At 36.6% G+C, this 26,731-nt stretch overlaps 5 protein-coding genes across 5 annotated transcripts; 2 read left to right on the forward strand and 3 right to left on the reverse strand.

Annotated features, from left to right (window-relative positions):
* Window positions 1–2,246: 2,246 nt before the first annotated feature.
* Window positions 2,247–11,830, forward strand: LOC114718492 (elongation factor P). The gene is made up of 11 exons (XM_028903822.1): window positions 2,247–2,568; window positions 3,074–3,104; window positions 3,270–3,283; window positions 3,373–3,423; window positions 4,721–4,790; window positions 6,903–6,972; window positions 7,067–7,134; window positions 7,934–8,039; window positions 8,686–8,725; window positions 10,122–10,189; window positions 11,222–11,830. The coding sequence occupies exons 1-11, from the start codon at window positions 2,290–2,292 to the stop codon at window positions 11,232–11,234; spliced, it is 810 nt and encodes a 269-aa protein (XP_028759655.1). The 5' UTR covers window positions 2,247–2,289; the 3' UTR covers window positions 11,235–11,830.
* A 545-nt stretch (window positions 11,831–12,375) lies between these two features.
* On the reverse strand, window positions 12,376–16,531 carry LOC114718491 (mitochondrial dicarboxylate/tricarboxylate transporter DTC). The gene is made up of 6 exons (XM_028903821.1): window positions 16,319–16,531; window positions 16,019–16,102; window positions 15,439–15,500; window positions 14,780–15,141; window positions 12,806–13,020; window positions 12,376–12,680 (listed from the first exon to the last, which is right to left on the reverse strand). The coding sequence occupies exons 1-6, from the start codon at window positions 16,436–16,438 to the stop codon at window positions 12,624–12,626; spliced, it is 900 nt and encodes a 299-aa protein (XP_028759654.1). The 5' UTR covers window positions 16,439–16,531; the 3' UTR covers window positions 12,376–12,623.
* A 1,612-nt stretch (window positions 16,532–18,143) lies between these two features.
* On the reverse strand, window positions 18,144–18,746 carry LOC114718408 (dehydrin Xero 1-like). The gene has a single exon (XM_028903702.1). The coding sequence runs from the start codon at window positions 18,710–18,712 to the stop codon at window positions 18,317–18,319; it is 396 nt and encodes a 131-aa protein (XP_028759535.1). The 5' UTR covers window positions 18,713–18,746; the 3' UTR covers window positions 18,144–18,316.
* A 2,780-nt stretch (window positions 18,747–21,526) lies between these two features.
* LOC114718502 (bZIP transcription factor 11-like) lies at window positions 21,527–21,967 on the reverse strand. The gene has a single exon (XM_028903837.1). It carries the CDS (start codon window positions 21,965–21,967, stop codon window positions 21,527–21,529), a length of 441 nt encoding a protein of 146 aa, XP_028759670.1.
* Window positions 21,968–22,848: 881 nt separating this feature from the next.
* Window positions 22,849–26,517, forward strand: LOC114718479 (uncharacterized). The gene is made up of 8 exons (XM_028903800.1): window positions 22,849–23,588; window positions 24,130–24,710; window positions 24,913–24,963; window positions 25,062–25,169; window positions 25,552–25,647; window positions 25,775–25,873; window positions 25,955–26,014; window positions 26,099–26,517. The coding sequence occupies exons 1-8, from the start codon at window positions 23,045–23,047 to the stop codon at window positions 26,162–26,164; spliced, it is 1,605 nt and encodes a 534-aa protein (XP_028759633.1). The 5' UTR covers window positions 22,849–23,044; the 3' UTR covers window positions 26,165–26,517.
* The last annotated feature ends 214 nt before the right edge of the window (window positions 26,518–26,731 follow it).

Below are 26,731 nucleotides of genomic sequence, written 5' to 3' on the forward strand. Positions count from 1 at the left end.
AAAGTGATTAAAAATACAGAAATTGCCTGCTAAACTCAAACCAAATCATTTTAAATTAACTATTATAAAGATTAAAAGAAAATATTTAAAATTGAAGAGATCAAAACTAAAATTGACTAACAATGTTATTAACCTAAATTGTTACACAATGAAAACTTACTAAATTGAAATTCAAATAAATAAAAAAATTATAGTCCTTCATAAAGATAAAATTGCGTACCCACAATATTATTTTTAGATTAAAAAAAAAAGCTTGTTTTTGGTATAATTCCATCCCCATCCGTTTAATAACTTCATCCTTACAATAGTAATTAAACTGGCATCATAAACAATGTCAATGGAAGGCTCGAGTGAGCGTGTTCACTGGTGGGTGTCTTTTGTTGTAAAAAATCATTATCAGATGAATAAACATGACTAAGAGATCAGCTGCCTTCTGGTGTCTTGTTGATGTGAGTCATGTTGGTCTTCATCTCCAAAAACAATAGTAGTCTTCATCTACCGGCAAGCCTCGCTTTCTTGCCTCACAATGAAAATGGACCATTGCTCCGTACCTCTCAAACTCGCCTCTCCCCCAACACCTCTAAAACAACCAATCATGTAACATGCATAAGCTACTACCTCGGATTCTTTTTTGTATAAGAACTACGTTAATATTTAATTTGGTTTTAAATATAAGATTTTAATCAATCATGTCTCTCATATTTATTCATTTTTTTAAGCAGTATCTGCAGTAACTACACATGTTAAATATTTTTTATCAAATGTTAACTCTAACTAATATATAAGAATATTTTTAAAAAAATAACACATATTTATTATATATAACTAACTTAACTAAATTGCTTAATATACTCAAATTAGACGACTAACTATTATATCGTAACATTAACGCGTTTGAAACCAATCAATAATTATAGCATAACCGAGGCTTTGACGATCAAATTAAAACGGCGTAATGTCAGCATCTACTCTTAACCCCAGGCTTCTTTTCATGGCAAAGTTTGCACGCAGCCCTTGGCACCAATAAGAGCGGAAATTGTCGCCTCCATGGCACTACTCACCAGGAATTTTGGCACGGACAAATAATTAGTTGCACTTCGCATCATACTCCTTTTATTGTAAAATGTCATAGGTAACAATTCGGAGTGCTACATTCCCTGTAATAAACTTTGTTGGCAACAAATTATAATTATACTCACCCTGATTACTATTATTATAACCATTTAATAATAAATTTACATAAATAAATGAAGTCATTAAAATTATCAGTTAAAATAATTTAGCTAACTAATTAGAAAGCTTCATAATTAATTAATTATATTTAAAAATTATTATAAATATTTTAGACAAAACATATTATTTTTTTGGCCATCATATTCATGGTAATATGTTGTAAAAAACGTCCATGGAAGTAATTAACAATAAAACAAAACAACTAATTTAATGCTATGTTTGAATGGAGAGAAAATAAAGGAGGAAAGAAAACTAGGAAGGAAAATGAGAAGAGAAGTGGTTTTTCCTCTGTTTGGATGAGAAAAGAAAAGTGGGAGGAAAAAAAAGTTAGAGAGAAAATGAGGTGGGTCCCATAGCCCATTTTTCTCCCAACTTTTCTCTCCATATATGGAGAGAAAATGAGAAGAAAACGTATTTTACTTATTTATTTTTTTCATTTTATTTATTATTATTAAGTCTTTCTTCTATGTTTGCTTGATTGAAAAATAAAATAACTAAAACTACAAAAATCCTTCTACAATGAATTGAAAGGAAAAACAAGTAGAATTGTTGTTTTAGTTTTTTTAACATTACATTACACAAAATGTTATTTTTTTCTTTTTTTACAAAATTATTTGATATTAAAATGTAATAACATGATAATATATCTTTATCAAATAATTTGATTTTAAATTATATATATCATTATATTAATGTAAATATGGTTTTTCATTATGATATTTAATTTGATTTTAATCAAGATATATTTTGATATAATATAAAAGGTATTTTAGTTATCCATATATTTACTCATTTTTTTCTTTTCTGTTTTGTCTTGTCTATCTAAATATGAGAAGTGATAATATTTTTTCTCTAATTTTTTTCTTCTCTTTATTTTCTAATTTTTTTCTCCTCTTTATTTTCTCTCCTTTTTTTTTTTTCTTCCCATCCAAACGGAGGGTAAGGCTAGTGGGGTTGCTATCAAAATTACATAACGACCCAAAGTCCTTTGTTGGGCCTTGGCGTGTCTACAAAACCGAACGCGACGCCGCCGGACGTTTGTAGACTGAAGTTAAAATGCAAGCAGTGCAGCGGAGCAAGAGGCTGGGCAGACCTGTCTTCCTTGCATCGACTTCATTCCTTCGACTTTCATCCGACCCTCGCGTTTTTTTATCATCAACCTTCTCTTCTGCTTTTTCTGTCTTCCCCCCGTCATCGTCGAACTCTCAAACTTCTCTGGTTTCTGCTTCCTCTCCCGCCACCAGTCGCACCACCTGGACTTCGTCTCCCATCCACCTGCTCAACTCTCCATGGTCCGCCATTCAGTGTCGGGCGATGAAAGTCTCCGGTTCTGATGTAAGTTATTTATACAATCTAGAGTCTCTATGCCAATGAGATTTTGAAAATAAAGATGTCCTCACACGATTGTTGAGGTTACAGCTTGCTGCAATCGTGTATATTTATATATCTGGGTTTCTTCAGATGCATGATTGGATCATCCTTTTTTTTAAAGGAAAAAAAAGCATACAAAAGGAAACTTTTTTGTGAGAGCTGGCAATTTAAGCTTTTGACAAACATTGAAAATTCTGAATTGATCCTTTTTTTAGTCTAAACCATTAAGTATGTTTGTAAAGACCAGCACTTTAAGAGAAAGAAAATGAAGGAAATGTTTGATTGAAGTCATGAGAAATCTGTTGATGGTTGTGATGGTAAATATTTGCGGGCACCGGCGAGCAATACTCAGATTTTGTTGGTCATTATTACGTAGATGGGTTTTTTTTCCCAAACAAAATATATTCAATCTTTTACTTTTTGTTGTGGGATAAATTTAGATTCATGGATTTTCTTACTTGTGATGCAGGTCAGAGTTGGAAATATCATTGAAAAACAAGGTTTCCTTGTATTTCAGAGTTTGAATATTATTTATTTGGGCGATCTCTTATAATATGTATAGTTACTAATAATTCACTCTGCATTACTTTTTTTTTTTTTCCCTCTTGTCTTTTTGGTGACACTTTCTCTTTGCATTTCTTTTGCGGTGAATATGCTGCTGTTAGGGCGGATATATGAGGTACTTATTCATTAAGGAACTTATTTTGTAAAATTATATCCGTTGATTACCCAGCATTTGTTCTGATATGGCTGTTTAATTTGGATTAGGTCCTTAAAGTAGATCATTCTCATGAAGGAAGAGGGAAAGCTACAATCAAGGTTTTTTTTTTTTTTTTTCTTCCTCCAATGGTTAAGTTTTCTCATTCCATTTTTAGATGACTTGGTCCTTTATTTTTTGGCAGCTTTTTTTAATTGAAATAGAATAGTGTTCATGAGGTGTATATTTTCTTTTTGCACATACGTGAGGCGTGTATTTCTAGATGTCTTGAATCAGGATATTGAAGTAGCATGGTGAATTATTGTTAAAGGCTTCCATGCATCAACGTAGTGTATGTAGGAGTAAGGTTTGTTGGCTGTCATGTGAAGAGAAATATTTTGGGCACCTTACACGCTCTTTTCAAGTCTTACTTAACCCCTACAACCAATTCTAGGTCTTCACAAAGTTGCATGTGCTCCTCATGTAATGCACAGTTTGCATCAAGAGATATTCCTTTTTGTCTTTTTAACCCATACTATAGACCATAGAGGGAAGCAATTGAACTGATAAATTGGATGTTGCAGAATTATAGATGATTTAAAAGTTAAATGGAAACATCTTTTCATTAGTAGAGAAGGATTTCCTGTGGCACTGCAGTTCTTCCATGCCAACTTAGCTGCCCGGCACTGCTATTGGCATAACAATTGGTACACCATAGGTTGGCCCAACCTAGTCATCTCGTACTACAATTGGCTCCTCGTAGCTTTGTATTAGTTTTACGTAGAAGATTTAACATCCTTTAGTTTGGGTCTATTTCATTATTTCGCCCTTGAAGCGACTGCATTGAGAGATTTGAGTTGACTAATAATCACTACCGCTGGGCGTATTGATAGGAAACAAGTAATAGTTAATTTTCACAACATTTGTCACCAGATGTCTGGACAATGCCTTACTTATTCTTCGTTTGAATAGATATGAAATTTTCCCAAAAGGGTGTTGATTTAGGATTAATCCTCTCTGTCAAGTGCTTATATCATTAAATGCAATTCTTTGCTTGGTTAGCCAAACGCCTCACTTCTTTATGCTGCTGTTATGTGATAGACTTGCAACTTGTGGACTTGCTTTACTTTTTTTCTTTTTTTTTTCTTTTTAAATTATAGAACTTCAATATTTATTATTGTGTTAATATAATCTTTGATCTCTTAAATTTGCCCTCATTTTGGTTTTAATTCCTCAAGTTTCAAATCATAGGTTTTGGTCCTTTAGGAGACAAAATTGTCTAGGTTTTTATTGAGTTATAGGGACCAATGCTTTAAATAAAAAGAAACTTGAAGGACCAAAAATTATGATTTGAAACTTAAAAGACTAAAACCAAAATAAGGCAAACTTGAGGGAGCCCTTTATTATTTCTGGTAATAGGTGGAACTTCGTGACATTGGTTATGGAAACAAGTTAACCCAACGGTTCGGCACAGATGAGGATGTGGAAAGTATGCCCCTCTCTTTCTAGATGTTAGTATGATTTACTAGACTAAATAGTCAGTACATAATGTTTGTAGATTGTCTATCTACTTGATGATTTAGATACATGGATTGATAAATTTATGTTATGGCTCACCTTTTTTTTAAAGCAAAAATCAAGTTAGTGTCAAGGAATTGCATAGCGCTGATTCTGTGCCCAGACTGTACAGAATAACTAGTCAAAGTAAGAGAATCATGAGGAAATAAAGAGAGCGAGAGACGAAAAGCCGAGCGCAGCTTGAGGCTGATAGGATTCTAAAATTCCATAGAGGAAGGAATGTGTGATACAAAGGGATTGAGTAAACTAAAATGAGACAGTCTCATAACTCATAACTGGAAGGTATCTTAGGCCTTGTGTCTCTGGTAAGCACGGATTCTGCCCTTCTAGTTTGGAGTTCTTCCTAATCTGTCATTTTAGAGGTTTTGGAGGGAGAACAACAAAAAGGAGGAAGAAGAAGAAGAAAGAAGGGTTTTTCTGTCTTCAACTACGCGCAAGCTTTTCCATTGTTTTATCTATAGGATGTGTTTGAATTAGTTTCTTATAAGCACTTTTACATAAGTCGGGACAAAACTCTTTTCACATATGTACCTCGTATACTATAAAATCACTTCCAAAAAGCTAATCTAAGCACCCCCATAATCTGTAAGTAAAATCTGAATTTTCAAAGGAGAATTGCAATAAAGTTCCAAGGAGACAATATAATTACTATAAGTCCCAATGACAATTGAGTAGCTTGCAATGATAAGTTCTAAAGTGGGAAATGACAATTCCTCACTTGTCATTAAGACTTTTTGATAGTTATTTCTATTGTAATTCTCCCAATTTCCAAAGATGAAGCTTGCTACAAGATCTCTTTTAGGGAAAAAGTTGGCTTTTGGCCTTTATCGTTTTCAATATGTGGACACTTTAAAGTAGTCTCTTTTGCAAGTTTGCAAATATATTGGCAAATGTTGCTTAGTTGATGTTAATATTCTTTTTACCCCTTCCATGGCTTTTGTGTAGTTTGATTTTTGGAGCATATATATTTTTTGGTGTATTTTTCAAAGGATTAAGGTGAGTCCAGCACCCTGAAGTATTTTGTTAGGTGCGTCCAGCATCATAAAATATTTTGTAGTGTGTCCAGCAGCTTGAAGTATTTTTTCAAGTGCATACAGTACCCTAAAGTATTTTGCAGTTTATCCAGCACCCTAAAGTATTTTTTTAAGGTGCATTCAGCAGCTTAAAAATACTAAAAAAAAAATACTTTATGGTGCTTGTTATACATTCATTTAAGGACCTATTGAGGAGTTAATGACTAAGTTAAAATTGCTAATGAAACAATACTTTAAAAGCACAATTGCTTTTGAGAAAAATTAATACTTTAAGAGCAAACTTATACCACAAAATATTTTGGGTTGCACGCAATTTTTTTTTTTTAAATGGTGATATGTATTCTTGTATGAAAATCACGAACTTAGGAAACATCTTTTTATTCATGAATTCCAATGGAATATTGTGCCATAATAGTTGTGTTCCCAAGTAATCTGAGTTTTCAGCTTGAATTAAGAATTATAAATTAAGGCAAGCAAAGCCATACACAAGACATTTATATATCTTGTATGAAACAACAAACCTTATTTGTGGGTGCATGGGGGTTGGAAAGAGAGAAATTAGTTTTTGCGAGTTGATTATGCTCGTTAATCTTGAATTTCAGTCATTTCTGTTGAATTCAGGACAGCTGAATTAGACTGTCCTTCCCTAAATATATTGCTGTGTTAATTTGTATGTTGACCTCCCTACAAGAAGGAGCAGACGGACTAAAGGAATGAACTGGTTAAAAATAAAAAATTAAAAAATAGAGAAGTGGATCTTTCCATTTGCCGCCTTGTTTCTTTCTGCTGATCCAATACTCTTCACAGGCAATGCTTTTTTCTATACCTTGGTTAGTTCGTAGTTTAGAAGATGATTATTTGAAAGTTGAATAGTTAAAGAATTTGCTCTATCTAATTACTTATGACTTAAGTTTATTCCTGCTGAGTGCTGACTATTAATTGCTTTGTGTTAAGTTTTCTGTGCTTGTAAATCATGTAAATATTTGCAGGAGTCTATGTGCAGGATAAAAATTTCATGTACATGTGCATGGATCATGATGGCACAGTAGTATTGATGGAGTGAGTTCTTGCTTCTTTCATCCTAGTTTGCTTTTCTGTGCTAGAAATCATTGTCAAGTTGATAAATGTGGTTTCTTTGTGTAATTGCTGCCAGCCCTGATACATTGGATCAAGTGGAGTTGTCTAGAGACTTGTTTGGCAAGAATGCTGCATATCTACGAGGTCCATAAATAGTAAACAATTATTACTTGTCATCCGTGTTTACTGTTCTTTTCCTGTCTGACGGTTCATAGCAGATTGATTTGGATTTTTTTTTTTTTTGGGTGCCGAATTGAGCTTCTACCCCAGGGTTAACATTATGATGAAAATAAGATTGTAATTCTTTTCCTCCTTATTCTAGTTGATAAATGCCCAAGCATTCATTATGATTCACCCAACTTCGGATTCCCCTTCCTTGATGATGGTTCAAACAGCTTCAGGTTCCCCGCCCTTTCTCATTGGGTCCTTGTCAGGCTGAGAGCATATATGGATTTGAGGGTTTTTGTGACTCTGTTCGACTGTTCTAGTTGGATAGATATATAGTAGGATTCAAAAATCGAGAGCTAACAAAATAGTCCTTAATTGATATCTCAATTTCACGCTTTGATGTTTACAAATTTAAATCTAGCGAGCTTGAGGCCCAGTGATCATGATTTCTGACTCATTCTTGCCTTCAGTTAGCTACCAGTGTGATGCCGATCTTTTCTTTTTCTTTTTTGTTTTGTTTGACTTTTGTCAGCATTGCAAAGATTTATTATCAGATATATTGCTGCAAGCTACTTAAGCTTTGATGTTTTCATTAAGCATCCAAAAAGGCCGTTCTTGTCAGCATAGTGTTTATTCACATGCTTTTGTATATCTTTTTATAATGGTCTCAACCTTTGCTAACTTGCTGGAAGCATTTTAAGCTTTATGAATATAGCTACCTGTTATTTCCATCATTCATTCGCTAGTTAATCACAAATTGTTGCCTGATTAACAGATGAAATGAAAGTTAAGGTGCAGTTTTATGATGACAAACCACTATCTGCGTCTGTTCCCAAGCGTGTAACATGTACTGTAAAGGAAGAGATTGCAGCCACGCCACGGTATATATCATTGCCTGAACAAAGAATTTTTTTCCCCCCCTTTTGGAAGCATCTAGTTGTCTTGCTGCCTTTGTCATTTGCTGCCTATTCTGTCTTCATTCTTGTTAATGTCTGTTTTGGAACGTTGTCTGGTAAAATGTGCAAGTAGTAACTTAGAAGCTCCCTTTTAATTGGTTCAAGGTTTTGCTTAATACCTTGGAGCTTATCTTCCATTTGATGGTAAGCATCAAGCCTGCACACGACTTGTGTTGCCTAAAGAATTGTGAGTTTGGAGACTGGGTTTTTCCCCGCATCCTCCTCCAATTTTTATGGTGTTTTCAAGTTGACATCCTGTCCGAATTTCCTTCGCTTAATTCCTCCTTGCCTGAGTCTACTGTAAATGTCTAAATCTTAAAGTTGATTCCTTAGTAACTGTTCCCTATGTGTACAGTAACGAACTTGTCCCGATATACTTACAATAAACCTTAATTCATTTGAAACTTATGACTTTACTACATCATCTATGCATTTTACTATTCCATTTCTCAATGAAATATGTGGCAGTTATAATGTTAAGTTTTGAATTAAAATACCTGATTCCTTGTCATCTGCTTCTTTTGCTAGAAAATTCAAAATTGCTATACTTACTGTTTTTTCTTGAATTCAGGAATAAAAAAGTAGCACTGGACAATGGCATTATAGTTGAAGTAAGTCTAATGATTATCCCCTTGCTTATTTAATCAATAGCCAATGTGAATTGTACGCAGTTTTGTTCAATGACCTATAAAGGCCAAAACCACAACCAGAGCTGTACTACTTCCCCTGAGTTGAGACAATTGAAGCCAAGCCCAGTATTTTGTGACACTAAGGAAGGTGTTTGGATGAAAACCAAACTATGATTTCAAAAGTGATTTTATGTTATACGAAGTAAATATGTGGAGGAATTTGCCTTTTATTTGATGCCAAACACCCCTTAAAATCCATCCTGAATCTATAAAAGCCCCCTTTGTGTAACACAGAAAACTTACAATGGCAAAAAGGGGCAGAAGAAACCTGCGCATCTAGACCACTACACTATTGCCTCATCTCAATTGTAATTCAAATTAACTAAATACCAGAAAATAACAATTCAAGCCAGGGCAGAACTTTGCAACTCCAAGAAGGATGAAATATCAATTTGCAGCTATGAAATGCTGTAACATTTTACGTCATTACAAGGAGAGAGAATGAGAAGGAGGAAATAATTGACAAAACCGATGCCTCTCTGCATGTTGGGGGCTTATGGCATGAGTGGCAAGAGCAACCAACGAAGCAGAATGGGGTAGCAGGGGTTCAAAATGACCTTGGTGGAAAGCATAGAATTTGGCCTATTGGAGCATTTATAGGCTTGATGCCTATGGAAAAAGAAAGGCCTAGACGAATTAATAGTTGCAATCCAACACTTCATCGCTAGGAAGCCTGTCTGTTGGATCATGAGCATGATATATTGGGGAGGATTCATTGTCAAAAACACTGCCTCCGGTTCTTAATATAAGAACTAGTTAGAGATTTAATTTGTTTCTAAATATAAAACTCCAGTCAGTTTGTCTCTATTATTTATCCATTTTGCCTCCAAACAACCCCTATGGTGATTATATGTAGGAATTAAGGATAGTGTAGTAATGTAAGGGGTAGTAGGGGGCTTGATGTTGTTAGAAAACCAAACCACACTTCCATTATTATAAATAGAGTATATGCAAATATAATGTGTGAATGACATCATGTATTATGTTATTTTGAGGTTTGCCATGTATCACTTTAAGTGGTTTTGGGGCTTTTTTTTGGGGTTGTAAATGATGGGGTCTTAGAGTATGTTAGGGTGATTTATGCATACTTCAACACATCCCAATAGCTTGTCATGCGTGAAACAATAATGCTTTGATATCTTACAATTAAAGTATGTACATATGCTTATGCCTTTTTTTCCCCTCACTTTGATCTGTCAATTTATATTTTGTTAGAAATTTATTCCATTGTAATTACCTGTTATGAAATTTATTGAATCTTCAAAGCTGATGATGTTAACTGCCTTTGTCTTGTTTCCCCCCGACAAATGGCTCTTAGGTGCCACCCCACATCGTGGTTGGTGATGCAATAGTTGTTAATACAGAGGATGACTATTACATGGAAAGGTAACTTGCTCTATTATAGGTTACCATGATTAAATTGATGATGTTTTCTTTTCATTTTAGTTCAATCCTTTTTTTCTTATTCTTTCTTTTTCCTTCTTTCTTTAATGGGTAATTAGTAAAATCCTCTTTTTCCATTGATGATTGTGATTCTTTTGCTTTTGTTTCTATTTGTTTTCCTTTGCTATGTCTAATTCTTTTCTAACTTGTTTCTTTTCTCTCTGAAAAAACAGAAACGAACTTATAATTGATCTTAGATACCATGTGGAGATCTGGAATGATTAGTCTGTCATTCTAGTTGTGATCATTACTAGAATGATTTTTTTCTGCCAGATTCTTGAGCCATATTTGCATGATTAGGATTCCTTTATTTATTTCCTGAAACCCTTCTCATTGTGTACTCGATCACTGAAAATTTATAAGGCAGGAAATTGCTTTCTATGAAATGCTGTTGGAGAAAGGAAGGAGAACTTTACGGCAGGCTTAAATGTCTTTGCAATTACCAAAAAGTAAAACTAAAGAGGATGAGCATTTAATATTTACAAATCATAGCTGCATTAAACCCCAGATCCCAATTATGAAATGGAACTAGTTTCAATGCTCATCACCTTGATGAGCATCTTAAGCTCATTAGATTTAAATTTTTTAATTAATTATTTTTAAATAGAAAAAATTATTTTTTGAAAGAATGATAGTTAAGAAATTATTTCTATTTGGTATTCTATACATATTAAAATAATTATTTTAAATAAATAAAAATAAAAAAGAAATTAAATCTGGACCATCCAAATAAGATGTGAATGATCTAAATCTGATAAGTTTAGAGTGTTTATCAAAGTAATGAACATTGAAACTAGTTCCCTTATGAGAGTGATGTTTCTCCTCTTTTTCTGATGAATTAATAATTTGAGAATAGGTTATGAATTATTCGCAGCCTACCATGACGTATGGATCTTAAATCATTTTATGAATTGTTTGAGTCAGTATTTTGCAATTCAGCGTTGCCAATAAGCGTGTATTGTCCTTCCATTTCAGGGCCAAGGCATAGCACGTCTTCATTCAGGATTTGAGCAGCACAAACATCCAAAGTTAATGTTTGTTACAAGGACGGAACCAGCTCGGTTACTTTTACTTCGTTTGTCTTTGATGATAAAAAGTCCCTTTGTTTTATTGGTGGAAGTTGAATTTATTTGACAGATAGACATGAGCATACGATTAGTGTTTTGATTACGCTGACATTAATTTGTCGGAGCCCATTGAAGGGCAAATTATAGATATCATTATTTGCAGTTCGGTCAGGTGGCCGGAGGATGCACTCCTTGTTTTCCGAACTTAATAGTCGATGATTGTTTGTGACATTTATTAAGTTGCAGCTTACAACATACACTCTGGTTTGAAACTATCTGATAAAAAAAAAAAAATTTGCAGCTTGGTTTAAGCTGCAAAGCAATGACCGTGTCCCAATCGATGTGTTGCGTAGTTGGGGTTGGAGAGAAGCAAAGGAGGGAAAGATTCATTTAAGGGTCCAAACGCACAGAGGGGCCGACGCATGTAATAAATTAGTCATTTCGTTTGGGAATGTATGGTCTAATGTGATTTGTTTTGACTTCAAATGTAATATATCAATAAATTTTATTTTTCATATTTACTATATTTTTACGTAAGTACTTCTATTGACTGCACATATCAATTTATGTAATAAGGTGACTTTCACTGTAAATAGTTAAAAGATGCGTTTTAGGCGAGTCATTACATTTTCTCTGCTGACAACAATCAATACACATTTTTAACAAATAAAATAATAAATTGAGTTAAATTTTTAGTCTAGATGAATTTGTTACTTAATTTAATCTTTTGGGAACAAGTGTCATTTCAGCCTAATTGAAAACTTTGTTGGTGATTTTTTATTTTTTCTTGAAATTATTTAAGTACTCTTTGCATTTAGGAATGAATTTAGTAACGCGTTTTTTGCATTTTCTTTTTCTCATAAATAATTCTATTCCAATTCTAATTCCGCATAAGATGAGGCCGCGCATGACAAGACAAAGACGCTTTGATCTTGTTCAAAAATTCTCATGTCATTGCTTTTCATTTTTTAATAACCCAAAATATTCTCAAGTTATTTTGAATTTGACACTAATCTCTATTAAGTCGAAAACATTAAAATTAAAACTCTCTCAACAAATGTGTTTTTCAGGATTCAAATTTATATTCTCCTCTTATAGAAGTGAGACGGCTCATCATTTCAACTATACTATGTTACTTCAGTCACACCCTTATCCATAAATTGGTACAAGGTGTGTTAAGACCCCCGCCTAAGTCGCACGATTATATGATTAAATCTCAAAAAATGAACAGCCTCGTTAGTGTGAAATTGCCACCAGATTATTTAAAGCTTAGCCTGGATCAAATACAAAAAGCCCACCACTCGGGAGACCTACAACCCAACTGATTTCTCCAACTTCTGAATCTTGTTGAGGAAAATCCATGTCATCTGCATAAGATAAAATAAAATATTAGGAAACAAACTGGAATGGACCCTACAATCTAAGGGCCCTTAATCAGAAAAATGGAGAAAAGGGAACATGAAAAGAAACGTGCACAGTTAGAATCGCATACCATGACATGAGGAGCAATCCTGACACAATACACAGGGAATCCAGTGTAAAATTTAAAGGGTCCTCCTGATTTCAACGTTTTGAGAGCACAATCGAGAGAGCCGTTGTATGGAAATTTCCCCTCAGCATCGGGCTGCATCTTCTGAATCTGCGTCTTGACATAGTCAAATGGCAAACTGCAAGCTGATGCGAAAAATCCAGATACAGTACTCGCACCTATATGATGGAGGACGTGTAAATGACAAATATATAAAAATGAGACCAGAATTACAGGGAACTCCCTTCGAGAACCAAGGCACAGAATAGAAATCCTTCCAGTACTTGCAGTTCCTCCGGTGAGGAGGGATTCAAGCTTACATAATAATAGTAATAAAGCACACGGCAATTAAAAAAAAAAAAACCGCAACAACAAAACAGTGCATTTCAACTTCTATAATATGTATGGATTTCTTACCTATCTTGACATAACATCAAACAAGGGCAAAAAACTATGACTCCTAATTTGTTTTAAAATTGCCTCTTACAATGCAGACATAAAGTTATCTTTGCACCTATAATCCCAACTAGACAAGTGCAGAAAGGGTTACTGAGCATTAAGTATCGAAGATAAGGTTCATGAACATGAAGTATCAAATATTGCACTCAAAACGGTAATCCAGTAATCAGCCAAATTGATAGCCAAAAAATATGGTACAAAAATGGTGTTGATATGACAATAATAAAACGAGCAAGAGTGTTTGTCAGGAGGGTTAGTTAGTTATCGTTAGCGCCTATACTTCCTATTAGTCTATAAATAAGGAGGAAGTCTTGTAACTTGAGTTTTAGGTACTCCCTCCAGTCATGTAGAAGCTAACTGAAGAGTTTGTTTTGATTCCAAATGTACCATCTTATATCTCCTTTGTTTCCTGAACTTTTACCTCTTACCACTACTTACTCAGGCATTAGACCACAAAATCTTCATTAAAGCCATCGAAGTCCCTTAAACCAAGCAATGACAAGAATCCGATCTTCAATTCCGAAGCAAAGCCCCTTACTATTACTTACTACATATTGTGGATTAATCATGGTATCTTGGATCTCATATCTCAGATTTCAATAACTTCCATTTATCAGCTTTAACATCTATAAAATTCACGTTCTGGTATCCAAATAATTTCAAGTCCAATGCTGTCAATTTTCCTTTTAATTAGCATAGTCTAACCTTTTTACAACTCAAGAATGATAAAATTAATGGATATTCACTCCACCTATAAAAGAAAATTAAAAAATTAAGTGAATACTGACAAAGTAAACCCAACATATACCTCATATTTAGGGGGCAAGAAGCAGCCAAAAAGGAGTTTTCCCTTTTGGACAAAAAAAGAGATATATATAATATGCATCATACGCCTGCTATTATTACTTAATTGTGACTCGGTTTTTCTTACTATTTTTTAATTTTTATTCAAGGAAACAAAAGCCATGTCCAAACTACAAATCCACTTGTTTTAATTCCATTTTTCTTTTCCATTCAGCACACCAAACAGGCGCTTTACTAAGCAGTTCATGCCCTGCCCCCATACCTGCACCACATCCCAAGCTGTACTGCACTCTGGTTAACTAACAATTAGATGTCAAAACATGATCAACAGTTCAAGCCAACATAGCTAGCACCCTCCACTTCCAAACGTATGGCTTTCATGTTAGACCATTAGTCAAATTTTGACATGCATAGTTGTATTTACTTGTCCTATTAGAACAGCAGCCAAAGCCGAAGCCAATGGCTTCCAACTAAAAGATAATTCAAAAAGGGCGGCCTAGTGCACAAGGCTCCCACCTGGTGGAGTTTGAGGAGGAGTAAATGTACAAAGTCTAATCGCTGCAAGCGGAGAGGCTATTTCCACGACTTGAACCCATGACCTTCAGGTCACATGGCAGCAATCTTTCCGTTGCCCAGAACTAAAAGATAATCAATCATAACAAAATGGCTATTTACCTAGCACAGTAGCAGCTTCACCGAAACCAAGGGAATCCTTGAAAAACTCAACACTTTGATCATAGGATGCAAGCATTCCCATGTTCAATGCCATAGCTCTTACTACAGTAGGGCCTGCACCTTTCCAAAGTGCCAAAACCCCTTCATCAGAAACAATGCGATAAAGAGCATGGAAAGCATTTGCATAATTTCGGCGCTGAGCAGCAGGTAAAGTTGCATCAGCCTGCATTCGTATGAGTGCCAAATCAGCTGGACTGCCAACACTTGCTCCAATAGCACCAGCAGTCAGCCCACATAGAGCTTTCTGATAGAGTGGCAGTGGCTTCCCATCATTAGCCTCAATTGCTTTGTTTGTCAATATCCTAACAAAAAGTGAAATCAAATCATATGATAGCTCAACTGTAAAAAGTTATCATATAGATGATGTCATAAGATCACTCATCCCAAGAAGAATTAATGATTATTGGCATTAGATTAAACCATGAAGATAGATCATTACATCCCATATTATGTAAAATCTATGAGCCCTCAAGTTATAAAAACTATTTGTTGGAGAAACGATGGTTGGGAGCAAGTAATAATGCCACATGCAGAAAAGGCCATGAAATTTTTCCTCAGTGTTTCATAAAGACAAACAAATGTGATAATAAAATCCTCACTTGAATGATCCTAGTCGAGCAGTAGTGTATGTAGCTTGTCTGAGTAATCCTGCAGATAGACCCTGTACAAAGGGATTTGGTCTAGATATCAGTAACTTTATGCATCAGTGAAAAATAAACAACAAAAGACAACCAACAATTTAAAAAAGTAAAAGAGAAGCCAAACCTCAAAGCAAAATATTATTTTCGTGTACTGAAAATAATAATTTATAAGGTTTACTTTCGCTTAGACGTCTCGGTTGGTTTTCTTTTTCCTTTTTTTTTTTTTTTTGGGAGGGGGGGGGGGTCTGGGTGTTTGTGTGCAGAAACAATGCACCCGCAAGCGGGAGTTGCAATGAAAAAACTCCGCCATTCCTCGAATGGACTTTTTTTTTTTTTTTAAACGAAGATGGACCTCGATTCAGAGCGGACTCGATCCGATTGAACTTCAGGAAACACATCCCGAACCAATCGCACCAAAATGAATATAAGGAAACATCAATGACGAAGCAGCTTCAAAATTGACGGGAATAGTTTCTAAAACCAGTCATAAAGACGTGTCTTGAACAGAATCGAAGTCATAGAATGTGCAGAATCAAACCTTGTAGAATGCAGCGATGCCCTCGTTCTTGAGCATAGTGGATGTCACCCGAGCAGCGGACCCTTGACCCAGTTGTATCCTCACCTATGCAAACCCAGTAAAATAAAAAATAAATAAGGGGAGAGCAGCATTCATAGAATCAATCGGTGCAACAGAAAAGGGAAATTCCAAGATTAAAATCTCATGGCAAACATTCCAGTCCATGTCGGCATCTTTTGTAGAAAATGAAACAAAAAGGATCAAGAGCCATATGGGGATTCCAAACAGATAAACAGAGGGAAGGAGAGGGTGATACTTTACCTTAACCATATCAATGGGCTGAATAACACAGGTGGCGAGCATTCCAGAGGCTCCGCCATTGACGAAAGGTTTGACGGCAGGCCAGACACCAGCAGGTTTGGACTTCTTCTCGTCGCCCATTACAGAGAGTGAAGGCCGGAGCGACGAAAACGAGGGGCAGAGAGGGGAAGTGCGTAGCTGAGGACAGCAGCTGGGCAAAACTAATACAGGGTCCGCCCCAACAATTAACGACCCTCAAGAGGGGACATGCTCTCGTGGAATTTAGTGTTTTTTTTTTTTTGGAAAGAATTTTTAATCTATTCGACGATTGACCTTGGATTTCACATAATTTACCATATTACTCAAAATAATTCTATTGCATAATTTATTTGGGAAGAAGAAAAAATTCTATTGCGTAATTTACAAGCCAGTGTAGTTATACCTTTTTAAAAGATGTAATGTTTTTGTTTAAAAAGACGAAGACAAATTTGTCCAATGATTATATTTCCCAGGCATTATACGTTACGAGATACAAATGAAACATTGGCTGAGCAGATTTTAGTTTGAGGCGTGGTTGGCATCGCAAAACCCAAATGAGGTGGAGAAACAAAGAAGTGCCGTTGTCCCCGTAGCCAGTTCCCAGCAGGGGCCGCTGTGTTAATCTCTTGTTTTTCCCCCACCCGAACACACTTGACGTTGTCTTTTGAGAAGATCCCTGCGTCACTGCTAAAATACCAAGCAGGATAAAATGATTGAATATTGTTAATTGTTTATTCTCACGCACGTCAAAGTGATACTAGAAACGAATGTGCAGTGTGCGCGCGAGAAGGGAACATCATGGGCAAGTGGAACATGATTGAGGCAGGCATTGGATGACACTGACGGGACTCGCACAAAGTTATAATGCTGCGCCTGATCGTTTTACATATTGTTTGTTTGGGGTCATGGCCGGGTTGCATAAATATAGGGAAATTGGGAGGGCAATATGGGTCAGTTGGGTTCGTTTTGGAGAAATTTTTGGAGTAACGAGGGCCTCTCCTTGCGGCATCCAACCTGTGGTCACCCGCCCGCACTTCATCTCTCAGTCCCCATCACCAATATTCCATTTCTTTATCAATTGATTATATGAAACATGCTACATTAGCACTGCACTCGAATGAAGATAATTTTTATACCTCTTAAATAAAATCCCACGACCAAAAAAAAACTCGAGCAGAGTCGTGCTATGTATGAAATACTAAATAATTATCATTAACAGTTAATTATAAAAAAAATTAGAAATACTTATGGACTGAAAATGAGCCCGAAAAGAAAGAGAGAGAAGGAGAGAGAGATCCGTGAATGAGTTACTGGGCCTGCTTCAAGAAGGGAATCCATTATCTTCCGCCTATGTTCATCGTGGCGTTCAGCTTTCATCACTCCAAGAGCCTTTAGGCCCAAAAAGAATAAACGACATGGGCTAAAAGCTTAAACCAGCCCACGAAACCAGTTTAGATACTTATCACTTCATATTTTATCTAGATGATTTAGATTTAATTTTTTTATTTATTCAAAATAATTATTTTAATATGTATACAGTCTAAAATAAAGATAATCTCTTGAAAAAATAATTTGATATGTTTAGGGTGCTCATCAAACCTAAACTTATCAAAATGATAAGTACTGTAGCTTGTTCCGAGACGCACAACTGAATGAGTAATCATGCTTTTTTTTTTAATGGTTATTTTTAGTGAACGATATTGATTTTCCCATGACTTTTCTGGTAGCATAGGACCAGGGCCAAAATATATATAGTCCATCGCGACCCTGAACAGCTGAAGCCCCCAAAAATCAACCGCCCATCCAAGGATTTTTTTTGAGAAATAAAATTGTTACACACAAAGATGAAGGGCAATCTTACATATGTGGACACATGGAAGTAGCCACAACATACAGAAGAGCAGTTGCCTTTATTTTGATCCCAACAAAAAAAAAGAAAGGAGGGGAAAAAAAAAGCACAGATAGGATCGGAGCAGGAAGTCAGTTGTGACCGGGAAGCTTTTCCTTGATCTTGTCCACGAAACCTTTCTTGTCGTGGTGATGCTCACTGGAAACAGCACCGCCAGGAGTGGTGGTGGATGTGTGCTGGACATGAGATGAGTGATGGCCTCCTACTCCCGGTATCTTCTCCTTTATCTTCTCTTTCATTCCCTTCTTTCTCCTCACCCCGTTCTCGTCCACCACCTCATCCTCCTCCGACGAGCTCGAGCTCGAGCTCCCCGTCCGGTGAAGCCCCTGATGATGACCCCTCCCGGCGGCTTCGGTGCCTCCGTGTCCTGCCGTGCCGCTCCTCTGATCATAATAATTAACCGGATTCCCGTACTCATCCGTCGACCTGCCTGTGGCATCCCCGTACTGGTTCTGATAGTGTGCCATATTTTCCCAACACAAAAAACGCGCACCACACTACTGCTCCGATTCCTTATTATGTCTTGTTTCTGAAACTCGTGAGATACTGGTACTATTACGTGCTGCTTTATATATAGGGATAGAGACCGGTATAAAAACAAGCTAATTAGGGTGCGTGCATGCATGGCGAAGCAGCTGTGGTTTGCGACGCGTGTGGGGTGAGTGAGTCGAGACAGTGACACCTCATCACTCTCGCTCTGCAGCCAAAATCGTAAGTACCGATTAGCTTCGGCATTCTGAGAAGATAAGACGAAGAATGTGTCCCACCCTTGAATCCTAACACTTCGCATGCGACGTGGCCTTCTGTTTGCGACGCACGTACGTAAATAACCACAGGATAATTATATTTGTTATATCTACCACAAAAATTCATGCATCACCCCTTTCTTAATAAAATGAATAGAAGCGAGATACTCTCAGTTCTTCGTTGGGTCACAGCAGAGATCACAGAAGGAGGGGAACGTACGGATGGGAAATATTAATGTGTTCAGCTCGAGATAGAATATTTTGAATTGTATTGTAAGTACATATCATCACTAGCGGACCTCATATTAATAATATAAACCATATGAAGAATCCTGTATAAAGATGGATAAAGATAATGACTACTAAAAATGGTTATATATATACTCCTCGCTGTTAAATAAAAAACTCATACCGTACAAAATGAGTCTTATATTTAAATCAGAATATATTGAGTTAATGGGATCATTGGGCTTAATCAGGAGTAATGAGAATATAGAGTAGCATAGTTAGTCAATGGGCAGGGGGAGGTGTGAAGAATTTGGGGAACAATCTTTTCTCCCTAATGTTCTTGTGCTTCCTACGGTACCACCCTAGGGATTTTCCTCTCTTCCTATCTAGTGTTTTTTTTTAACACTTAATTAGCACTTAATTAGCATCTCTGATTATAGTGAGCTGTGGCTCTTGAGTAATTTCATTAACACAATGTAGTTGTTTTTTTTTCCTAACTGAGCATTTGTTCTCTCCTACGTGGAGCATGACAGCAAAGTAAATGATCAGGTGCTCGTGCCTTATTAAAGATGGCTTTGTTTATATATACTAATTGAACTGGTTCCAATTCCAATTAGCTTTTCGAGTTATCCGACGAGAATTGATACCAAAGTTGAAAGAAATCCGATTCGGAGTTTCGATACAAATCCCATACAAAGGTGAGCGTTTGACACATGAAATACTACTATACTGGATAGTAAAATATTACTCAACAAAAGCAAACCGGGACGGTGCCTATTGTTGTTCCTTCCCCTTCAAAGTGAGGAGATTGGGAGGGATATGATTAAAAGCTCTATCTTCTATTTATTTTGCCTTAAAAACTTCAAGTGATGTCTCTAGCCATCGAGCGCCTCTAGATATATAAATGAAAAGCTTTTACAAAGAGCGCATTTTTACGATATGTTTGGTACGGGATTTTTGGAGGGAGGGGAGGGGAGTTGCTCCCCTTCCTTGTTTGGCTGGTGTAATTTTTTAAGAGGGGAGGGGAGCCCCTCCCCTTCCTTCTAGCCTCCCCTCCAAAAGTGGGGTTTTTTGGAGGGGAGATGAGAGATAATATTTCAATTCCTTATATACCCTTTTGATTTGTTAACCTCTAATCAGTCGTAAACATTTCTACATAAGAGAGTTTTTTTGAGCATCTAACAAGAGGTTATTAAGATAATTGTCTCCAAAATTAGTGAGCATTTGTAAACTTTTTTTTCTCTTCTTCTAATTCCAAGAGGTTGTTGGTATTTTCTTTCACCTTCAAGGTCTTTTCTCTGATTGAAATCTATCACTCGTGACTTTTTATCTTGATATTCTATAAGTGTGTGACTATGTCTTGTAAATCAAAATTGGTAAATTGTATTATATATATAGTTATATCTTAACAAAATAAAAAAATGAGAAAATTCATTTAAATTTTATGAGGCTAAAATAGTCAATTTTTTATTAGAACAAAATAAGTATTATTAAAATTGCTCCCTCCCCTCCCCTCCAATTAATCCAAACAGGAGATCATTAAAATCCCTCCCCTTCCTTCCCCCTCCCTCCCCTCCCCTTTGTAGCTCCCCTCCCCTTCCCTTGATTAAAATCCCTCCCCTCCCCTTCCCTCCATCGAACCAAACACAGCATTAGGCGTGTTCAGCCGGTCACATCGGAAGGGCTCCCTTTACCGACTAATTAAAATAAACATTCAAGACGCCTATGATTTTATTTGATCCTGTGCCTCCCCAAACACAGAGGGCAAGCCGATGAGGGTTGGTTCTCTGCGTCCGACATCTTACAAGAAGCATTTCAGCTTGTGGAAACAATGCCCACATTGGGAATCACATTAAGATGACTTCGACATACATACAGTTGCTTTTGCTTTGAAACCCTTTTGGAATCAACATCTTGCTTCATGGAAGAACATTTTGTGAGTAGCTAGAATTTGCTATTATATCCAGGTTTGACAATGTTTTTTTACTTCAAATTAGATCAAGATGGCTTGAACTCGAGGCATTATTGTTGTTTGTCTGGATTGATACGCGTATGTGCAGTCTTATTCATAAAACAAGCATCAAGCGAAAAAATTGGTTGCCCTTTGCTTGCCAATGAATAATTGAAGCATAACTGTAGTTTTGCTCAAAGAATCAAAGGACAGCACAAGAACAATTAATAAATATAAATACAAAAGTGATGAAACAAATGAAAATAGAAGCCAGCAGTTCAGTTTAGTGAGCAGGATATAGCACACAAGAATGAAAATAGATGATCATGAAGATGAAAATATATTAATATAATACATCAACATGTTAGCTGATGCCAAGATCGTTGATTCACAGGCGCAGGGCGGATGAAGCCAAAATCATTAATCTGGGCGTCTCCAATGTCACCGAAGAGCTGATTCCTTTTCCTTGAGTTTATGAAATCTATGACTTGGTTGAGAGACTGCAATCTATTGATTAACTCTGCCATCTGAACCCGGAGAACTGCATTCTCAGCCTCAACATCTAAGTAAAGCCTGGCGGTGATGTCAATGGTTGTGATGATGTGGATGTTGTCATTCTTGAGCCGACTTGACTGGGCCATCAGATCATCAAGGTGTTGGTGTTTGCTCGTCCTGGATGGACGGGCCGATTCCCAATTGGACACCAACCTTTTCCTCTTCCTCTCCTCCATCATCATCTGCTGCTGGCTCTCCGAATAGCTACCGCAAGATGCTCCACTACCGCTACTACAAGCCATGCTTTTCTTCCAACCTAAATTTGCAATCAGGGGATAAATATTGTCATGTGTCCCATGCGTATACTATTTGAGGTCTAAGTTATTTACCAACCGGGCTACTCTGTTTATTGGTAATTCCAAGGATTAAAAAATGGAGATACAGAGGACTGTATAGCGTATAACATATTTGAAATTCCATTGTCAAACTCTTGAATCCTTTATTTTAAAGATATGGAATACGTGGTTTTTTTTTTTTTGCGACAAAACATGGCAAATGCGCAATCTAATATTTTTTGTCCGGCCAACATATAATTTAGGGGGCGTTTGGATAGAAATCAAACCATGGTTTCAGAAGTGCTTTTACGGATTACGAAGTAAATATGTGGAGGAGATTAGCTCGTTTTGCGGAAAAGTACTTCTGAAACCATGGTTTTGGATTTCCCAAACACCCCCTTAATGGGCCAATACTATTTCCAGTCAATGTGTTAGGACCAAAAATAGCTAGAAGGGCTAAGAGGAAGTCAAATTTTAGGTATTAAATATGATACTAACCCTAATTTATTTCAATATTAGAGATTTCTACATAACAATATATATCATTCTATTGAAATAAGTTACGGAAGAGCATAATAAAATTTATTAATCATCTATGTATATATTAAACTTTTGACTAGAGAAATCGAAAATCAACATGATTTATGAAGGAAACTAAACCTACTTCATTTACGACGAAAAGGAAAGCCTAGTTCAGCCCATTCCCATTAAAAAGCCCTAAAAAGAGCAGAGCCTAATATGGTTCGGAGAAAATGAAAGCCCAGCCTAGTCCATTACCCATAGAAAAGCCCTAAAAAAAAGAAGAGTGGCGAAAATAAGCAAAGAAACTCCCCACTAATTTTGATCATCTCCCAACCCGAACACAGTTTGAGTCCGTTGCTGCCCCTTCTTTGGTAGTGGCCGGCGCCACCGCTCTCTCTCTCGTCTTCCTTATTTCTGCACTTTGCTGTTACCTTCTTTCATGGCCTCACCCTTCCACTCCCTTCTTCCTCGAACGACCTAAGCTGTTGCTCGCTGCATTTTGATGAGCTCCCAGCTACCGCAATGAGTTCCAAATCGAAAGCTTTTTCTTGTTCTCGCCTGCTCCTCGGCCAACTCCTCCGAGATTCCATCAAATCTCATATCTATTTTTCCCGCAAAATCTCCCCGCTATGTTCTCTTCCTCTTCCTCCCTGCACGAGCACAGTGTCTACGATCCCTTCTCCAGGGAAAGCCTATTATTCCACTTCATCCGCCGGTGACCCTGACTCTGACTTTCTCCCTTCCAATTTAGTGAAAGACCTCCTGGCTGAGGTCGAGAAGGATAGGCTCAGTGAAAGACAGCAGAGAATAAGGGCTGGTTTGGATACCAAGGATATCGATGCCGAAACTCGGCAGGACTATATGGGTGTTGGACCCATCATAAGGAAGCTTCGAAGGCACAAAATCAAGGATTCTAAGGAGTTAGACGAATATGAAGAGCCTACTGACTCCGATAGCGATGACGATGACGAGAGGTTTAGCCCTGAGGCAATCCAACAGAGGTTTGAGGACTTTGAGAGGAAGTTCAAGAAGCATGAAGAGTTGCTTAAAAACTTCACCGATGCTGGTATCTTATCCTTCTCTTTATTTGATCTTTATTTATACATATTATATTGATCAATGCCGCTTTTGCTGGACTCTGTGGCTCTTACTTCCTAAAGGACGTGATGAGATAATGCCTGTTAAAACATCACCAAAGAAATAAATCTGCATCTGTTCCAGTCCAGTGTAAAGTAAGTTGTCTTTCGTGGAACATCTGAAATAGTGCAACGACCACTAAAACAAACCATTACTTCTTCCTCATCTCTACATTCCTATTATTTTTCATTGAAGACTTTCATGCCTAGTCTTTCTGGGTATCTGATCCCTTGGTCACTTGTCATATTGCTTTGTTCTTTAAAACCTTAACTTTCTGTAAAATTGCGACGGAGAACTCTGACTATAGAATAGTATGGTTTGCTTTTGGAAAGCATTTCTATTGGTCTCGTAGTTCTCTCCAATTTTTGTGACTGTTCACCTAATTGCGTATTCAGTAGTCTTCAATTACGTTCCAACTCTAGCATGTCTGTAAATTTTTCATACCTTTTCGTTTCCACGTTTTCTTATAGAGACACTTGATGATGCCTTCAAGTGGATGAATAGAATTGACAAGTTCGAGCAAAAGCATTTCAGTCTTCGTCCTGAATACAGGGTTATTGGAGAATTGATGAATCTCCTAAAAGTAGCCGAAGGAAAAGATAAATTCATTTTACAGCAGAAACTAAATAGAGCCATAAGATTGGTGGAGTGGAAGGAAGCTTATGATCCTAATAATCCTGCCAATTATGGAGTTATTCAGAATGAAGAATTAGGAGGAGGGCCTTCTGATAATGCCCTGGAGAATGCTGGGTTTGAAAAGGAGGACCAACTAACACGGGGAGCTGATGAGGAGGAGGATCAAGATAAAAATGATGATGATAGTGATAAGGATGATGAGGATGAGGATGATGACGAGTTTGATGACATGAAAGAGAAAGACAGCAAGCTACTGGAGAAACTTGAAGCTATTGACAAGAAGCTTCAGGAGAAGCTAGCTGAACTTGAATATACATTTGGGAGGAAGGGTAAGGTTCTGGAGGAAGAGATAAGAGATCTTGCAGAGGAGAGGAATTCCTTAACAGAGACTAGAAGAAAGCCTCTTTATCGAAAGGTGTGTATATTATATGCATAGATCTTTCTGCTGATCACATGTGATGCAAACTTTACAGTTTAGTTCATGCGAATATTGAATTTTATCCTGATGCTGCTGTTCATAACTCTTTTTGCATTAGTAAGTTATATTTTATAGAGGCTTTTGTATGTGTGTATATGTGTGTTTACTCTATGATTTGTGTTTTTGTATATGATGCCAGGGTTTTGATGTAAAAATGATTGATGTGAACCGGACATGTAAAGTTACAAAGGTACTCACAAATCTTTCTCCTTCCATCTCTTCCTCCTGGCCCCCTGCTGTGGCTCTGTCATGCAGATTTTCTTAGTTTGTTTGTATTTCTTTGTGTAGGGAGGACAAGTTGTGAAGTACACTGCAATGCTAGCTTGTGGCAACTATCATGGGGTTATTGGTTTTGCGAAAGCCAAGGGCCCTGCAATTCCAATTGCTCTTCAGAAGGTACCTTCTTAAGGTGGTTTGGCATTGGATTCCTTTATTCTATTGAACACTGGACAATATAACTCCTTATTGAAAGAAAAATTTCATTTTGAGGTGACATATCGATTGACTCATGATGAAATTTAACAACAAATACTGCTTCGGGATTGTGATCATTGAAAGTGACAGGAGGAGATTTAGTTTTGCTGCGGTTATGAGCTGAGTTCAACAAAAACATGTCCTATGACATAGCGGACTTTGTCTTGCTGCATCCTATAATATAAATTCTGCTTCTGAATGTTTTGAATTTTGTTTTGGCATTGTATGTATCATCTGAAAAGAATTTATGAATTTTGTGTTCAGTGTGTATTGAATATTTAATGATTGAATTGACAACTATCAGGCATATGAGAAATGCTTTCAGAATCTTCACTATGTGGAAAGACATGAGGAACATACAATTGCGCATGCAGTGCAGACAAACTATAAAAAGACGAAGGTGGTTAATTTTATCAGTGTTTTCATGATTCATATTTTATGAACTTTGATTTAGTAAATTCGACTTGTGTTTTCCTTCAATAGTCATATCCTCGATTTTGGATTTCATGCCAATATTTTTTCCATAGGTGTATCTTTGGCCTGCCCCGACTAGGACCGGCATGAAAGCTGGCAGAATAGTCCAAACCATACTGCATCTAGCTGGATTTAAAAATGTAAAATCTAAGGTAAACTGACACCTAGATCAAATCCTCATATTAAAGATCATCCTCTTGTTTAAGTTCCTCTAATTTCAACTGCGTTGATAGGTTGTTGGTTCCAGAAACCCTCACAATACGGTTAAGGCTCTATTCAAAGCCCTTAATGCGGTTAGTGACTCTTCATGTTGATGTTGCCTATAGTTCAATTGACTTGATTTGATATTTTACTGGGGCAATGTTTTACTACTTCAGATTGAAACACCGAGAGATGTCCAAGAAAAGTTTGGCCGGACCGTGGTTGAGAAGTACTTATTGTGACGGAAATGTGGTGAATGGGTCAGCTCATTTCTTATGGACATCATTCCGTTTTTTTTCTCCCCTCCTTTTTACGGGTGTCGTTGATTCCCTAACCTCCTATACTCCTCCTTATCCTCCTTCTTATTCTCCTTTTTACCCAGAGCATGTGCTTTGCTCTTAGTTGTTTGAATTATCTATTTGATAATAATTCTTTCCGGGAATGGTAATCCAAATTTCAAATTGCTGTGGCCAGATATTTTCAACTCCCAGCTCTCTCCGTGTTATCTCAAAGTGAGATCCCCGAGCTGAATGAAAATTTAACTCATCCCGTTTGCTTAGTTGTTTTACAAATAAAAAGTTGTTTATTGATGTTTGGTTTGAGATCTCAGTTTATAACTGAATTAAGTAGCTGATTTTCTGTCTCACGTTAGTTTTCCCTTGATAGCAGCCTTTGTCTTTCAAATCATGGTCTGTTTTGTATTCTTAAGCTTTTATTTATGGTTGTGGGTTGTAGAATTGTCTCTAAATAATACTACTTCCTCTTCTTAATATAAGAGTTAGTTAGCTAATTTGAGTAAATTAAATAAA

Source organism: Neltuma alba, unplaced genomic scaffold (assembly GCF_004799145.2).
Source record: "Neltuma alba isolate B1F8T4 unplaced genomic scaffold, ASM479914v2 tig00011850_pilon, whole genome shotgun sequence".
NCBI lineage: Eukaryota > Viridiplantae > Streptophyta > Magnoliopsida > Fabales > Fabaceae > Neltuma > Neltuma alba.